The 18,325-nt window shown below is 38.9% G+C and overlaps 2 protein-coding genes across 3 annotated transcripts in view; one reads left to right on the top strand and one right to left on the bottom strand.

The window, feature by feature from the left end:
* Window positions 1-16,665, bottom strand: part of DPY19L4 (dpy-19 like 4) — a 58,315-nt gene extending 41,650 nt beyond the window's left edge. For both annotated transcript variants that reach the window (XM_061171570.1, XM_061171571.1), the window contains exons 1-3: window positions 16,555-16,665; window positions 10,997-11,107; window positions 1,571-1,695 (exon numbers count right to left, since the gene is read on the bottom strand). In XM_061171570.1, the coding sequence (XP_061027553.1) occupies window positions 1,571-1,695; window positions 10,997-11,107; window positions 16,555-16,570 (252 nt within the window). In that variant the 5' untranslated portion in view covers window positions 16,571-16,665. The remainder of the gene's footprint in view (window positions 1-1,570; window positions 1,696-10,996; window positions 11,108-16,554) is intronic.
* On the top strand, window positions 8,274-9,077 carry LOC133077125 (nucleosome assembly protein 1-like 1). Its single transcript, XM_061171810.1, has one exon. It carries the CDS (start codon window positions 8,313-8,315, stop codon window positions 8,994-8,996), a length of 684 nt encoding a protein of 227 aa, XP_061027793.1. The 5' UTR covers window positions 8,274-8,312; the 3' UTR covers window positions 8,997-9,077.
* Window positions 16,666-18,325: the final 1,660 nt, after the last annotated feature.

Below are 18,325 nucleotides of genomic sequence, written 5' to 3'. Positions count from 1 at the left end.
TGAATCAAGCTTTCATAAATCTACAATCTTTTAAAATGAAACATGTTTATTTTCATGCATAATTTTATCAATTAATACAAAAGATATCAGAGCAGTTTCCCCAAAGTTTGATCAACAGAACTTCCTAAGGTATTAATGGGTGTTACCTAAAAAGAGTTAAATAAGCTATGTCAAGGCTGGATTAGAGAAAGTTAAATGAGTTTTTTCATTGCAAGACTTTTCAGAGTTTCAGTATTCATTATGCACTGAGAATCTCTATAAAGTCTTTCCTAGATCTATTTGACCAGTGAACCCTTTTTTTTTCTCATTTAGATATTATTAGTCTAAATAAATTTCCTCAAAATTATTTTTTATGAATGGGTACTGATTTTTCTTTCTAAAATTTCAAAGATGTAAACTCTTAATCAGTGCTTCTCAGTTAATGTGCATATAAAACTTCTAGAGATCTTATTCAAACATAGATCCTGATTCTAAAGTGTGGCCTGAGAATCTGCAATTCTGAAAAAGCTCCCAGATGATGCCAATGCTCCTGGCTCATCACAATGCTCTTCATGGATGTCTTCTAGATTTTCAAACCTTATTGTTCTCAATTCTGCCTACATAACAGAATCACATGGAAAGATTTTGTGCAATATTGACCCCAGACACTCCCCCCACCCCACCTAAGAATCTGTGAGGGAAGTTATTTTTTAAATCATCCCAGATTTTTCTATTGTACATCCAGTGTTGAGAACAACTAATACTTAATCTTCATAACATTTTCAAGGAAACAGGATATACAGAAGCCTTGGTCAAATCAATACAGGTAAGTAATTATTCAGTTAAATGTTTTGGTGGTGTTAGATAAATCAATGGCTTAAAAACATTTAGTCAGCTTGACTACTCACTCAAAAATAAGAACAACAACAAAAAAGAGTTTGGGCTAAAACAAAAACAAAAAAACTTTAGAGTCAAGTGGTAACACCACGAACTTTGCCAATGCATATTACAGGTATACCTGATTGTGAAAGTAAGTCTGAAAACAAACTTATTCAAAGGCCAAATGAATTATGAATATAACTATAGTGAGTAAAGAGTCCGTGATTAACACGTGATTTAAAACCAAACATTAAACATACTAATATGAGGCAACATTTTAATAAATACTGTTATGTCTGCTAATCATTTTCAGCACCTCAAAACATTCTAATCTAAAAATTAAAATATTTTGATGCTGAAACTTCCACAGACTGTTTCTTAAATGTAAACTACCAAAACTACTAAAAAGCTGACTAAACTTCATAACATTTCACTGTCATCAAAAGTCCTGATAAATCAATTGCATGAAGGAAAGCCCCCTCATAATTTCTGTTCTACCACCTTGAAATACATTCTATTAAATTTTTCAAGGTTGATACTGTGACTCAAAACAGCTTCTATACCATTTTGTTCCTACTGGCTTACAGCCATAACATTAAGAAAGCACTTGTCACACTTATCATGCATATGTTTAGGCTCCCTGGAAAACACATTTAAATTAACATTAAATATTAAAACAAACGTTCATATGCTCAAAGTTCTTTCTTCTTACCTGCCTGTTGGAAAACCAGAATTTCCGTTCATGGTATGCTGATAAATAGAGAGCATACATCATACCACTAGTAACTGCTGCAAGACAGCCAATGAATATCTTTGCAAAGCGCTGAAATAATATATCTGAAAAAGCATATTAAAAGTAATCAGTTGTAGATGATATTTATATTTATGGACTTCTATTAAAAAGAAAAAGTAATCAAAGGTTGTATGTATCCTTGATATGATGTGACAAAAATTGCATTCTAACTCTGTGGTCTTCTTCCCCAAAACCCATAATCCCAGTCTAATCATTAGAAAAACAGCAGACAAATTCCAAGGGAGGGCCATCCTACAATATACTCGACCAGTACTCCTCAAAACTGTCAAGGTCATCAAAAACAAGGAAAGTCTGAGAAACTGTCACAGCCAAGAGAAGTCTAAGGAGACATGATAACTATATGTAATGTGGTATCCTGGATGTGATCCTGGAACAGAAAAGGACATTAGATAAACACTAAGGAAATATGAATAAAGTATGGACTTTAGTTAAAAACAATGTATCAATATAAGTTCATTAATTGTAACAAATGTACCATACTAATATAAAATGTTAATAATAGGGAAAATTCGGGGGGGGGGGCATGTAAAATGGGAACTCTGTACTATACCGTCTGCTCAATTCTTCTATAAATTTAAAATTAAAGTCTACTAATTTAAAAAAGGAATAAAAGGAACGTACTACCAAATATCTAGAGGAAAAAAAAGGTTCATTCAGAATTACTATTGTTATTTCTTTCCTTATCAAGAAATTTTTTATTGAGGAATAATTTACATACTATAAATTACATACAGCTCTTTAAATTGTACAATTCAATGACTTTTGATGATTACGTATTTAAAACATCATATACAACATCATATACAAAGTATTCACATTATATATATGTAAATATTTTATTTATTTATTTATTTATTTATTTATTTATTTATTTATTTATTTATTTATTGGCTGTGTTGGGTCTTCGTTGCAGCACGCAGGCTTTCTCTAGTTGCCGCAAGCGGGGGCTACTCTTCATTGCAGTGCGCGGGCTTCTCATTGCAGTGGCTTCTCTTGCTGCGGAGCATGGGCTCTAGGCGCGTGGGCTTCAGTAGTTGTGGCACATGGGCTCTACTAGAGCGCAGGCTCAGTAGTTGTGGCGCACGGGCTTACTTGCTCTGCGGCATGTGGGATCTTCCCGGACCAGGGCTTGAACCCGTGTCCCCTGCACTGGCAGGCGGATTCCCAACCACTGCGCCCCCAGGGAAGCCCCTATGTAAATACTTTTTGACGAAAACATAAAACACATTTGAATTTTCTACACACAGGATGATTTAGTCCTGCTATAGCTATTAACTATAATTCAGTATAATAATAGCAAATACTATGATTTCACTTATATGTGGAATCTAAAAAACAAAACAAATGAACAAACATAACAAAACAGAAACAGTGTCATAGATACAGAGAACAAACAGGTGGTTGCCAAAGAGCAGAGAGGTGGGGGAGGAGAGAAATAGGTGAGGGAGATTAAGAGGTACAAACTTCCAGTTGCAAAATAAATGAGTAACAGGTATGAAATGTACACTGTGGGGAATATAGTCAGTAATTATAGTGACAGATGACAACCTGACTTACGGTGGTGATCACTTTGAAATCTACAGAAATAGCAAATCACTATGTTGTGTAACAGGAACTAACATAGTATTGTAGGTCAATTATACTTCAAAAACAAACAAACTCATAGAGAAAAAGATCAGACTTGTGGTTACCAGAGGTGAGAGGTGGGGGAGAGGGAACTGAATGAAGGCAGTCAAAATTACAAACTTCCAGCTGTAAGATAAATAAGTACTAGGGATGTAATGTACAACATGATAAATATAATTAATACTGCTGTATGTTACATATGAAAATTGTTAAGAAAGTAAAATCTTAAGAGTTCTCATCACAAGGAAAAAAATTTTTTTTCTATTTCTTTAATTTTGTATCTATACGAGGTGTTCACTAAACTTTTGTGATAATCATTTCATGATGTATGCAAGTCAAATCATTATGCTTATACAGTGCTGTATGTCAATTATATCTCAATAAAACTATAGGGGGAAAAAAAGATTCAGTAAATTAAGCCCAGGCCTAAAGGCCCAAAGCCCAGTGTTACATTATTAAATGACTGAGAGGTTTGTAAAAACAAACTTGTTGACTTATTAACTTAGCTAAACTAAAATCTTAGCTATTTTCAAAACATTATTTAATAAATATTAATTTGTATAGCATACTAGAGACATTAAATAGAATAACTAGCTAGATATCACTAAATTAATAAGAATTATATTCAAAGTGTTTGAAAGACACTACCCAATAAATCAAACATTAGAATCAGGGAATTCCCTGGAGGTCCAGTGGTTAGGACTCTGCGCTTTCACTGCCAAGGGCAAGGATTCAATCCCTGGTCAGGGAACTAAGATCCCACAAGGCTTGCGGTGCAGCCAAAAAATAAAAATAAATAAATAAACAAAATAAAAATTAAAAAAATCAGCATGACACAATTGCTTTAAAATTACTGCTTTCCAACTGACAAAGGATTAATCTCCAAAATATACAAGCAGCTCATGCAGCTCAATATCAAAAAAACAAACAACCTAATCCAAAAATGGGCAGAAGACCTAAACAGACATTTCTCCAAAGAAGATATACAGATTGCCAACAAACACATTAAAGGATGCTCAACATCACTAATCATTAGAGAAATGAAAATCAAAACTACAATGAGGTATCACCTCACACGGGTCAGAATGGCCATCATCAAAAAATCTACAAACAGTAAACACTGGAGAGGATGTGGAGAAAAGGGAACCCTCCTGCACTGCTGGTGGGAATGTAAATTGATACACTCACTATGGAAAACAGTATGGAGGTTCCTTAAAAAACTAAAAATAGAACTACCATATGACCCAGCAATCCCACTACTGGGCATATACCCTGAGAAAACCATAATTCAAAAGAGACATGTACCACAATGTTCATTGCAGCTCCATTTACAATAGCCAGGACATGGAAGCAACCTAAGTGTCCATTGACGGATGAATGGATAAAGAAGATGTGGCACATATATACAGTGGAATATTACTCAGCCATAAAAAGAAATGAAATTGAGTTATTTGTAGTGCGGTGGATGGGCCTAGAGTCTGTCATACAGAGTAAAGTAAGTCAGAAAGAGAAAAACAAATACTGTATGCTAACACATATATATGGAATCTAAAAAAAAAAATGGTTCTGAAGAACCCAGGGGCAGGACAGGAATAAAGATGCAGACATAGAGAATGGACTTGAGGACATGGGGAGGGGGAAGGGTAAGCTGGGACGAAGTGAGAGTGTGGCATGGACATATATACACTACCAAATGTAAAATAGATAGCTAGTGGGAAGCAGCTGCATAGCACAGGGAGATCAGCTCGGTGCTTTGTGACCACCTAGAAGGGTGGGATAGGGAGAGTGGGAGGGAGACAGAAGAGGGAGGGGATATGGGGATATATGTGTACATATAGCTGATCCACTTTGTTATACAGCAGAAACTAACACAACATTGTAAAGTAATTATACTCCAATAAAGATGTTAAATAAATAAATAAATAAAATAAAATCACTGCTTCCAATAGTATGTGTAAAGCATTTGGCCTGGCACATAGTAAGAGATCAGTAAATACTATCAATAGGTATTATAATTGGGCTACAGAAGCATACTTGCAAAAATATATGACAGTTAATTAAAGCAATGTTGACACAATGTAAACTATAAACAGACTAATAAAAAAACTTACCTACCATGGCAATTTGGTAAAAGTGCTACAAAGTTCCTAAATATGTATCTTTTCCTGTTTTTTTTTTAATTAAGTCTTGGACAATGACAAATTAATCCTAATTATCAAGGGCTATTACAAAAAATATATTCAACCAAATCTTATATATAAATGCCTTACCTTAGTGCTATTTTGTTTTTGAAAGATTTTGTAAAGAGTCAAAGCTGGAATCAAGCTATCAGTGTTTGGTATAAGTGTATATATTTTAGAGAAAATACAGAGCTCTGGGCCCTAAAAATTATTTATTAAAAAATTATCACGGGGGACTTCCCTGGTGGCACAGTGCTTAAGAACCCGTCTGCCAATGCAGGGGACACAGGTTCGATCCCTGGTCTCGGAAGATCCCACATGCCGCGGAGCAACTAAGCCCGCATGCCACGACTACTGAGCCCGTGTGCCGCAACTACTAAAGCCCGCGCACCTAGAGCCCGTGCTCCTCAACAAGAGAAGCCACCACAATGAGAAGCCCATGCACCACAACGAAGAGTAGCCCCTGCTCACCGCAACTAGAGAAATCCTGCGTGTAGCAACGAAGATCCAATGCAGCCAAAAAATAAATAAATAAATAAATAAATTTATAAAAAAAAAATTATCATGGGCATTCCCTGGTGGCCTAGTGGTTAGGATTCCAGGTTTTCACTGCCGTGGCCCAACCAGGGTTCAATCCCTGGTCAGGGAACTGAGATCTGGCAAGCCACGCGGCCAAAAGAAAAAAAAAAATTGTAGGATTCAATTTCACAAAAAGTGAAAAAAAGAAAAGAAAAAAGTATAAATACATTGAAAAAAATATAAGCAGTACTTGCCAAAATTTTAAGAATAGTTATTATCTACTGGAATTATGCATATATTTTCATTATACTTATCTCTATTTTCACATTTTCTACCCTAAAAATATATTTTTGTAACCAGGGGAAAATACTATTTTATAGGAGCTATCTCTAAATTGTTTAAATACCTTTCTTATACTGTATTTTCCAAAACGTTTTAAATGATCACTCTATTAGTCAGCTTTGCTGTAGTAAAAAAGTGACCCTGGGGCTTCCCTGGTGGCGCAGTGGTTGAGAATCTGCCTGCCAATGCAGGGGACACGGGTTCGAGCCCTGGTCTGGGAAGATCCCACATGCCGCGGAGCAACTGGGCCCGTGAGCCACAACTACTGAGCCTGCGCGTCTGGAGCCTGTGCTCCGCAACAAGAGAGGCCGCAATAGTGAGAGGCCCGCGCACCGCGATGAAGAGTGGCCCCCGCTTGCCGCAACTAGAGAAAGCCCTCGCACAGAAACGAAGACCCAACACAGCCATAAATAAATAAATAAATAAATAAATTTATTTTAAAAAAAAAGTGACCCCTATATTACCAGTGGCTTACAGAACAAATATTTAATTCTCATTCATGTTACTGTGGGTTTGGGGTCAGCAGTCACTCTCCACTCAATTCCAGACTTCAGATTAGCTGTGGCTCTTCTTGTATCTTCAGAATTCCAGAATGGAATCAGTCCCTATTTGGGACATGCTGTTCTCATTACAGAGGAAAAGAGCAGGAGAACAGGCAAAAACATACAATGCCTCTTACAATTTCCGGTCAGAACTAGTACACTGCTACTTCCACTCACATTCCAATGGCCCAGGAAAGTCACATGGATAAACCTGACAATGGGGTAGGGAAGTATACTCCACTTCAGAGAGGCAATCCAAATCACATGGTAATGGGAAGGAATGTATAATCCACTTTCAGGGCAGGGAGAAAACATTTGGGAACAATAGAAGGATCCACCAGCATTTGCCCCATTAGTCACAAATGTCTACTTCCCTCCCAAAGGCAAAACACACTCACTCCTTCTCAAGAAAGATACCTGGGACTTCCCTGGTGGCGCAGTGGTTAAGAATCCGCCTGCCAATGCAGGAGACACGGGTTAGAGCCCTGGTCCGGGAAGATCCCACATGCCGCGGAGCAACTAAGCTCGTGTGCCACAACTACTGAGCCTGCACTCTAGAGCCCGCGAGCCACAACTACTGAAGCTCGCATGCCTAGAGCCCGTGCCCCACAACAAGAGAAGCCACCGCAATGAGAAGCCCGCGCACCGCAATGAAGAGTAGCCCCCGCTCGCCGCAACTAGAGAAAGCCCGCGCGCAGCAACGAAGACCCAACGCAGCCATAAATAAACAAATAAATAAATAAATTTATTAAAAAAAAAAAAAAGAAAGAAAGATACCCTTAGAGCAGCTTACTCAGCCTGCTTTCTGCATGTAGAAAGTTAGGGACTCATACATCATTTTAAGACATGAATAGTTGTGTCCTTCTTAATCTAGGCTGGCAGTTCTTTTGATAGTATGTCTCTCTCAAAGCTTAGCCAGCAGTTCTCCTAGGTTTTTACCTAAGAGAAATAAAAATAGATGTCCACAAAAAGATTCGTACAAGTATTCACAGCAGCCTTATTAATAATAGCAGAATACTGGAAATTACTCAAATGTCCAACAAGAAAAGCAGGAACACTTACAGCAAGACGAATGAATCTCAAAATGATTATATTTTTAAAGGATAACATATTGAGCTAAGTGAAAGAATCCAGGCACAAGGACATATATGCTGTATGACTCCATTTATAAGGAATTCTAGAACATGCAAAGTTAATCAATAGTGAAAAATATCAGAAGAGTGGTTGTTTTGGGGGGTACAGGGAAAATATACTGGAAAGGGACAGAAAACAACTTTCTGGGATAAGGGAAATGTTATGTATCTTAGTTGTAGTCAAGTACCAAAACTCATTTAATTAAAATACCTATGATCCTGTGCATTTTTAAGCAGCATTTTCTTTTTATTTATTTCGGAGGAGCTAAAATAAAAGGCCAAGATTGTAGATGAGAAAATGGATGAAGAAAAAGAAGACCCCAAGGGAATTCCTGAATTTTGGCTGACCATGTTTAAGAATGTTGACTTGCTCAGTGATATGGTTCAGGAACGTGATGAACCTATTCTGAAGCACTTGAAAGATATTAAAGTGAAGTTCTCAGATGCTGGTCAGCCTATGAGTTTTGTCTTAGAACTTCACTTTGAACCCAATGAATATTTGACAAATGAAGGGTTGACAAAGACATATAGGATGAGGTCAGAACCAAATGATTCTGATCCTTTTTCTTTTGATGGACCAGAAATTATGGGTTGTACAGTGTGCCAGATAGATTGGAAAAAAGGGAAGAATGTCACTTTGAAAACCATTAAGAAGAAACAGAAACACAAGGAATGTGGGACAGTTCGTACTGTGACCAAAAAAGTTTCTAATGACTCTTTCTTTAATTTTTTTGCCCCTCCTGAAGTTCCTGAGAGTGGAGATCTGGATGATGCTGCTGAAGCTATCCTTGCTGTGGACTTTGAAATTGGTCACTTTTTATGTGAGCGTATAATCCCAAGATCAGTGTCATACTTTATTGGAGAAGCTATTGAAGATGATGATGATGATTATGATGAAGAAGGTGAAGAAGGAGATGAGGAAAATAATCCAGACTATGACCCAAAGAAGGATCAAAACCCAGCAGAGTGCAAGCAGCAGTGAAGCAGGATGTATGTGGCCTTGAGGATAACCTGCACTGGTCTACCTTCTGCTTCCCTGGAAAGGATGAATTTACATCATTTGACAAGCCTATTTCAAGTTTTTTGCTATTTGTTTGTTTGCTCGTTTTTGTTTTTTGCAGTCTAAAATAAAAATGTCAAAAAAAAAAAAAGCCGCTGATAATCAAGGTACTCTAGTAGTATTCTGTTTGTGATCTTGTTACCTAAAATAATTTAAAAATTAGTATTAAAATTGCAGCTATTCACAGGAAACAGTTTTATAAAATGTTTTGTCACGCACAGATGGATTATTATTTTCCAGCTCCCAAAAAGTTTTCTTGCTGCTAACCTTTCAACTAGATCTGTAGGTGACTCACTGCCTTTATCTTATGTGAGCAAATTTATATAAATGGCCCCTGAACTCCCTATGGGAAAGAATCTATTTACGAAAGCTGTTCAGCTCCTAAGGAAGGCATATTCTCCAAAGCCACTTTCAGATATGCTTCAGAAGGATAACAGAAACGGAAGGACCTCCAGAGGATAAAGCCAAGGACGACAAAGAACAATGAACTGGGAAACTACTTCCAAGGAAAACAACTAGGGCCTAATCAAGAAACATTCCCTACCCCAGAGGAGGAAGACCTCATATTTACCTAGTAGGATTTCAAAATTGCTATGGACCAGTGGTTAATGAGTCTCTCGCTCTTCCTCTTTCTGAATGGAAGCATTTATTTTGATATCCTATCCCCATCCAAAAGTGTATAATGGGAGACGGAGCATGTGCTTTGCTAAGAAAAGCCTGCTTACAAGGTAGGCTCTTGGCAGGCATCTGGGAACCTGGATTTCAAAAGGGTTCCCACCATTTTCTACTGAGTGGTTTACTGTGCCTAACTTATTTGTGCAAACAGTGTGGTTCATACATACTGCTTTCCTTCTGGGAATCTAGAATTTTCCTACACATTAAGCAGAGGCTACATGGCTAGCCACCAGTAAAAACCCTGAGCAGAGTTGCTAATAAGCTTCCCAGGTAGACAAACCTACAAATGTCACAATTTGATCCTGAAGGAATTATGCATTAGTCTTCCTATGTGACTTGGACGCTTCTGCCTAGTTTCCTGCAGTCTTCAGCCCATAGGCCCTTTCCCTTTGCTGACTTTGTTTTGTATTGTTCACCGTAATAAATTATAGCTGTGAATATGACTAAATTCTGAGACCTGTGACTCCTTCTAAGCTCTGAACATGGGGGTGTTCTTGGGGACCCCTGACACAGAGCAGATAACTTGTCTTTTTAATTCATAGGTCTCTGGATTGAATGAGTCATAGCTGACCCTGATGAAGATAACAAGACCTTGGGCTTCAAGACTGATGCCCTGACTGGATAAGACTGAGTGTCCTCCTTGGGGTCGGGGAGGTACCAAGTATATTTTGTCTGAGGGAGACAAGTAAATATTTATGACCAAAAGGCCAGAATGTGGTAGACTGTTATTATTATTCCCAACTGTTTTGTCCTTTCCTATAAAAAGATTTTTCATCCCTGCCTATTACCGTGTGACTTGCCATGCTTCCCTGTAGTCAGACTAAACTTCTCCATCCCACTGTCTAGATTGATTATATGACTTGGTTGGGCCAACAGAATGTGAGTACAAGTGACAGTGTGCCAGTTCAGCAGAAACTTTAAGAGGTACTGCATGACTCTGCCTGTTTTCCTGCTCTTTTTCTCTGCCACAAGAAAAACACATCCCAAATAGGGATTATGCCTTCATGACATGAAGCTACATCAGCCAACCTATAGCCGCAACATGTAATGTTGATCAGAAATAAATGTTTTTCGTAAGCCAGTGAGACTTAGGAATTGTTCTACAGCAAAACCTAATGAAAGTTGACCAATATCACCACATACTTAAGACAAAATATGTTTATACATTTGAAATATTAATGTAAAATATATTACCTAACATAACTATTTTTGTAATAGCACAAAAACTCCAAATCTCTCTAACTTACGTTTTGGAACTCTTTCAGGAATTGCAGTATTGTTGATTTTCTCTTCTTTGGCAGATTCTTTATTTTCTGAAGACTTTGGCTTTTTTCTTTGGCGCAGTTCTATAGTTGGTCCTTAAAATATTTGAGAAGTTATTGCAATGTATGTATCACATTATTCTGTCTATATCTCGAACTGATTTACTTTTATTATACTTAGGCAAAAGTCCCATGAAGAACTATTTGTACCAAAGATAACTTTCTTCATAATTATTTTAGCACTCCCCGCAAAACTTTCCTTTACTACAAACAAAAAGACAATATAAGTTCTGCCTCCAAATCGTGCTTTCAGAGTCCTACTGATAAACTGAGCTCTTCTCCTGAAATGATGCTATTTTTAAAATATCCCAAAATAAGTAAACTCTTTTCCAGAATGACTGGAGAACAAAGTGTTATTTAATAAATTAGCTTATTATTCTAGTTACCTGAGAGTATAACATGCATCATTCATGAGTTAACAATTTTTTTTAAATAAAAATAAAATAAAATACATTGATCATAAAACTATACTTCATTTTTTAAAAATAAATTTTATTTACTTATTTATTTTTGTCTGCATTGGGTCTTCGCTGCTGCACGTGGGTTTTCTCTACTTGCGGTGAGTGGGGGCTACTCTCATTGCGATGGCTTCTTTTGTTGCAGAGCACAGGCTCTAGGCACGAGGGCTTCAGTAGTTGTAGCACATGGGCTCAGTAGTTGTGGCTCGCGGGCTCTAGAGCGCAGGCTCAGCAGTTGTGGCTCACAGGCTTAGTTGCTCCGCAGCATGTGGGATCTTCCCGGACCAGGGCTCGAACCCGTGTCCCCTGCATTGGCAGGCGGATTCTTAACGACTGCGCCACCAGGGAAGTCCTATACTTCATTTTTAAAAATAATCCTGAAGGTTCTAGAGAATTTCAGTGCTGTGGTATCATTATCATTCAACAGTCTTAGAGATTTAGGTATTGGAAAATAGGCTGAACCGATAAAAATCCCTATATTTGGGAAACTCTCAGAAATTTTCCCAAAATTAGAGTATCTACTCTTTCTATACCCGATTAAAAAAATGTAATGCAGAAAGTACCTCCAAATCAGTAAACTAAATTCCAAATTAAACAGGGATTTACGATATTCAACTTAGCTACTTTTCCTCCCTAGAGTTAATTATGAGGTAGACTATGTCATGTAGATGTAAGATACTATGATGGGCTGTCAAGGTTTCAGGTGGTACAAGAACTTATCTCCTTCTAAGAGAAGCAGAGAAGAGTTTTTTCTTTTCTCTCAGTAATGGCTTAAGGCTAGGAAAAATGAGCCTAAAAAGAGGAGTTAAAAAAGGAGAAATGAATCAGCTACTGCTGCTGATGATCAGATGGCTGATTCTCTAACTTTACTGTGGAAAATGAGTAAAATGGATTTTAAAGTAGCTTCAAAGCAAATTCACATGTTTGCTAAAATATCTTTAAACACTGACACACTGAGGGAAATAATACTGTATATTTAGTGGATTCTGTCTGACTAGTTAATTTTTAACCATTTCTATACTATTTATCATTTATTTTATAATCATGTTAAGTAGTAAAGTCAGTGAATACATTAGAAAATGACATTATTAGAAAAGCCATACCATGGATATTGAGTATTTTTGCATACAAATCTGGGACAACTAATAAATATTATTATATTCCTTCTTCATGATTTCCTTTTAATTTTCCTCCGCTATGGGTTAAAGCAAAAGTTAGAAGCATTCAACAAGAATGAAAATTTATGTAAAGCCAAATGAAGTCTTCAAATACAAGTTATTATTTTAAATTTTACTAAAAACGAATACATGGAAAAAATATAACCACAAGAAATATACTTAGTAGATACACTTGCATGATTAAACACATTAACAGTACTGGATTAAAAAAAAATTTAACTGGGTAATTTCAGAAATCAAGTTAACAAATCTATTGAGGAAGTTAACAAATTATGTGACCAATGGGTTAGATAGGGCTTTTTTTATTAGACAGTCTAAAAGCACACATTTAAGATAAAGATAATTTGGGAAGGAAGGGGATATTCACATAAAAAAGTGTTCTTTACAAAAAGCTATCATTTTTCTTTTTTAAAAAATTTCTCTATAAAACTAATCACTTTAAAAGGATTTTAACAAAGTGTTCTCTGTGCACATAAATGGTTTTTTTGTTTTGTTTTGTTTTTGTTTTTGGCCACAGCGCGCAGCATGCAGGATCTTAGTCCCCTGACCAGGGATGGAACCTGTGCCCCCTACAGGGGAAGCATGGAGCCTTAACCATTGGACCCCCAGGGAATTTAACAAAAATTTTGCACAGAACCCCAAGTTATTTATGAAGTATATAAATCTTAGTCATCTCTCAGGAATCTATATTAGCAATGTTTATCATACAAATAAATAATCTGTAAAGGATCTATAATACTGTACTTTCTTTATTATTATTTTTTTGGCTGTGCCGCACTGCTTGTGGGATCTTAGTTCCCTGACCAGGGACTGAACCCGGGCCCTCCAAAGTGAAAGCGCAGAGTCCTAACCACTGGACTGCCAGGGAATTCCAATACTATATTTTCTTGATTCTAAGAAGCCATATATTTTAAGATACTATTTGATAAGTTTTTCAAGGGGATAATTGGCACTACCATGTTAAATATGTTCATTGATTTTAAGACATGGCAATTTCAGTGGCATTAAATTGTGGGAGCAAAAAGTACTACTTGGGAAATACAGTAACCTTTTCAACCAATCTCTTCAATCTTGTCCCTAAATTTTTTGCCTGTGACCATAAATCAAAACTGACTGGATGTAAACTTTACCTCATTTCCTTTATATTGATCTTTTAACTTCATAATTGATAAACAAAGCCCAGAATCTTTAGGTGGATAAGTAACAAAGGCCAAAGCAGTGGACAAACTAGATTATTAATCCTGATAGGAAAGCTCTGGGATAGAATCCAGGTTTCCTTTTCACTATCTTATACTTTTAGCATTGTAAAGAAAAAGTCAAAGTAGTAAATCAACTATATTTCAATTAAAAAAAAAAAAAAAGAGGGACTTTCCTGGTGGTACAGTGGTAAAGAATCTACCTTCCAACGCAGGGGAAGCGGGTTCCATCCCTGATCGGGAAACTAGGATCCCACATGCCACGGGGCAACTAAACCCGTGCGCCACAACTACTGAGCCCATGCACCCTGGAGCCCGTGCGACAACTAGAGAGAGAAAACCCACACGCCACAACTAGAGAGAAGCCCGCACACTACAAAGAAAAATCCCGCATGCCTCAACGAAGACCCCACGTGCCGCAATTAAGACCCAACAGCCAAAATAAAGGAAGGAAAAAAAAAAGAACCTGTCCATATCAAAAATAAGGAATAAAAGAAGAAGTCAAATAAATAAAAATGATAACATAGCCACAAAAATAACCTGCTATTTCAGTCTCTGGCCCAGTGATCTTCACATAAGATAGTTAACAGGGCTACAAACAGGCTTGCAAATGCCCACCTAGACTATACGCAGCAACTTCCAAGTGAATTGTGAACACTGCTCTGCTCAAGGCTATCACTTCTTCCTTTGCTCTAACATATCTTCCAGGAAACATAAATATAAATACCATGACCCTCTACAGCATCAAGAGAAGATGAGATTTCCCAAGGAGTATTTACTTAGAGAAAAGTGGGACAATGAAGAGGATCCAAGTGAATGTGAATAAGTAAAAAGCGATACAGAGAACATCTGGATACAAGTAAAATAGACTATTTAGTCTAATTTTAATGCAGTGAATACAAATAACATGCATTTTGAAAAAAAGTATAGAGTGCCTAATAAATGGAAAGTACTCAGAATAATGCCTAGGACATAGACATGTTTACTATAAATATCATTACTAGATTACAATAAATGAGAATTACTCACTCATTGTTGACTATTATATCCCAGTACCTAACACATTAGACAGCCGAATATTTATGGAATTAAAAAATTTGTTGAATAAACTTTAACAAAATTGCAATCCATTAATTGTTCCAAGATGTATTTCATTGCTTTGGATTATCTGTAATTCTACAAACAAAAATCATTTTTCATTTTATATCACAGAATTAAATTTCACAAACTTGTATGGTTTGTGAAACCATAACTGGTTCTACATCATACCTATTTGGTTAGGTGTAACTATAACCTCTTAAAACAATTTCTCATTTGCATGATATATAATATTAAAGACTTTTAGTACTGCAGCATTAATTTTTTTATGCTTTAACTTAAGTGCTCATGGAAACATACAAGCTAGCTCATCAACCTACCCCTAGAGATTTGCAGTTAGTCAGAAAAGGAAAAAATATCAAAAAATGTATTACATATACTGCAACCAAAGATAAAACCAAGGCAACAAACAGAATTACATTCTTCCTTACCAACTACAAAGAGTTTTGGTTTTGAAGCTGTTTTTAGGTAGAGTGTCTTAAATTTAGATCAGTTTTAACACAGGAAACTTAAGGAAGAGGAGGCAAATATGAAGCAAGAGGGAGCACAGTCACAGGGCAGCAAACAATTCTTACAATTAATTTTTTTTAAATTGCTTTCCACTGAATTCTTGAAACTCCCTTCTTGCACTCTTGGTTCAGTAAGGCTTCAATCTAAATAGATCACATTCACAACCCCCCCCCCAGTAAGGTAAAAAGTCATGTTTTCCAAAAGGATGAAAAATCTAACTGCTCAGTCAAGAGACACCATTATACCTATGCCTGAAAGTAGCATGCCCATCATGAAGATATCATGACACGAATGTTTCCTGTAACATCTCTCACTAAGTTCCTCCCAACTCCCCATTTTTCCCTCATACCTATCGATTTCTATGAATTAATTTTCTTGGCATTGGCCCTGAAGGGGCATGAAAAGCTTTCTCCAGCCCACCCACTTTCACCTGAAAGCACTCCTGGCTTCCGGATCCCCCCAAAACCACTTACATCCCTTCTCCCTTTGCCATCTCGCCCTAACCTGTAACTGAACTTGACCTTCTTCAGTTTCTGCTTGCTCATCCCCTCCCAATCCACCTTACCACGTCTACCCCAAACCCTTGCCTCTTTTTGTCCCCTTGGCCTGCGGCTCCTCTCACCGGTGGTGACTTTGTATTTGTCAGAATCCACAGACCTCTAAAGAGCCACTCAGACTGAGGGGCATTTGGTTAAACAACTATCACTCTCGAAAATGCACTCAGTACCTAAACCTACATCTTCTAAACCAAAGTATGTCCCCCACCCCATTAATCATCTGCTCACAGCCCTCCCTCTCCACCACTCCCCCCACGGGTTTCTCTCTTCCTACACTATTCCCAACTTCAAGCTCCACTTCTGCTTCCCACTAGAGCCGACACAACTCCGGGCTATTTACTCCGCTCCTTCTGAATTTCTCCACACACCTCCCCCCGCCGCCCCGCTCTTTCCCGCCGGACCGCCGCGGCCGCCCGCAGCCCCGGCCTCCAGGGCCCTCGGGCCCCCGCTCCTCTTTCCCGAGACGCTGTACCCCAAGGAGGTCACCTTCTTCCTCCGCCATCGTCCCCACGGAGGCCGGGGCGCCCCTCCGGCTCCCGCGCGGCCCAGAGTCTCCCGCCCTCCGTGTTGCGGAACCCCTCGGCCTCCCCAGGCCCGCTGCCGGCCGCCGCGCCCCCACTTCCTGACCCGCCCCCCTCCGGTGTCGCGGCTAACCGCGTCCCCCCGGGCGGCCCTGGAACCAGAGTGCCGGGAGCGGAGGGCGGCCGGAGCGTTTGGCGGGCGCGCCTGGTCCTGCGCGGGCAGGAAGGCGGCTCTACGCGAAGTGGCGCCGCCCACCGCTGGTGCTCCGGACCCGCTCCCCCGCCTCCCCCGCCTCCCCCGCCTCCCCCGCCTCCCCCGCCTCCCCCGCCTCCCCCGCCTCCCCCGCCCCTCACCAGAGGCGAGTGCGGGGGTCCCGCTGCAGCCCCTCCCCTCGTCCATCCTCACCGTAAAGGTGGGCGCCCGAGCGGGCTTTCTGGGGCTTCTGTGGTTGGACTCAGGTAGTCAGAGAATATCCAGATCCAGCCCGCATACCCGCCCCATTTTACAGAGAGGAAACTGAGGTGCAGCGAGTGTAAGTCACAAAGCTAGTCGGAGCCAGAACTGGAACCCAGGACTCCTGCGTCCTCCGGGTGCTTTCAGAGCGAGGCAAAACCCTCTGGGTTGACGCGTTGGTTTAGTAAGCCGCTAGACATCTACAGGAAAGAAGCTTGTACTTGGAACTTAGTGTTTTTAACCACCCAAACTGGTTAAACAAATGTATTTGCATGATATTATTTTGAAAACAGTAATACTGTGGTCAGTGCGGGGGAGGGGGTGCGTTTAGATATTCCACAACAATGGAACATAGTTTTAGCTTGTTATACTGTTTGTCTTCACTTTTATTATATCTGGCATTCTCCAAATATACCAGGATCTATCTCCCTCAACAGTACTAAGAAGTAATTTAGGAACTGACAAAATGCCGATTATAGAACGAGAGGAAAAAGGCACAAGAACTCACTGAAGTCATGGGGTTATTAAGGTTGTCCCATTCCTAGCAGGCAGCAAGAGTCTCCTTCCTTTATCAAGTCAGGGTATTTGGGGAGAAGCTACCAGTTTCCAGTGCTGTGCAAAAACAGTTCCAGGAACTCTTTTTATGCCTTTGGTTGCTTGTAAATATGTCTTGCCTGTCAAACAGCACTGGACCAGGAGTTAGAAACACGGGTGGAAGATACCAGTTGCCCAGAAAAGGCCTGGGTCAAAGCAGAGAGAACAAAACTGTTGGTCTTTGAAAACCACAAGAGCCCACGTACACAGCAGCAGATTTTAGTGCCCAGCTTATCAGATGATAAGCAGGCAGAGCTCCACCTCATGCGAGAACAATACAGTGGCCACTGTTTTCCAAGTCTAGGGTCTTGAGGTGATGACCATTCCTCCTATAGTTCCTTCATGATCACCTCAAGGACTTAATTGTAAATTTAAGTATAATTTAAATTATACTGCATGCTCTATACAGTAGTGGAGACAGAGAAAAAAATAGCTTCTCAAAATCAAATGGAAACATGAAAGAAGAGAGATAATTATTCAGTCTTTAGATACTAATCAGTGGAATCGTGATTGTGTTCCCTAGTAGAAACATTCTTCCCTTGAACCCTAAACCTCCACATAAGAGTAATGAGAATGGGTCATTTTACCCCTGAACCAGTGTAATTTTGCTATGAGAAAAATAAGACATTTTTTGTTCAAAATATCAACTTATCCAAAAAGATGTACCCCTAACTGCTCAAGATGTTGC

The sequence above is a fragment of the Eubalaena glacialis genome, chromosome 17 (genome assembly GCF_028564815.1).
Source record: "Eubalaena glacialis isolate mEubGla1 chromosome 17, mEubGla1.1.hap2.+ XY, whole genome shotgun sequence".
NCBI classification, from domain to species: domain Eukaryota; kingdom Metazoa; phylum Chordata; class Mammalia; order Artiodactyla; family Balaenidae; genus Eubalaena; species Eubalaena glacialis.
The sequence above is the reverse complement of the archived record's forward strand: the minus strand, read 5'-3'. Positions and strand labels throughout refer to the sequence as shown.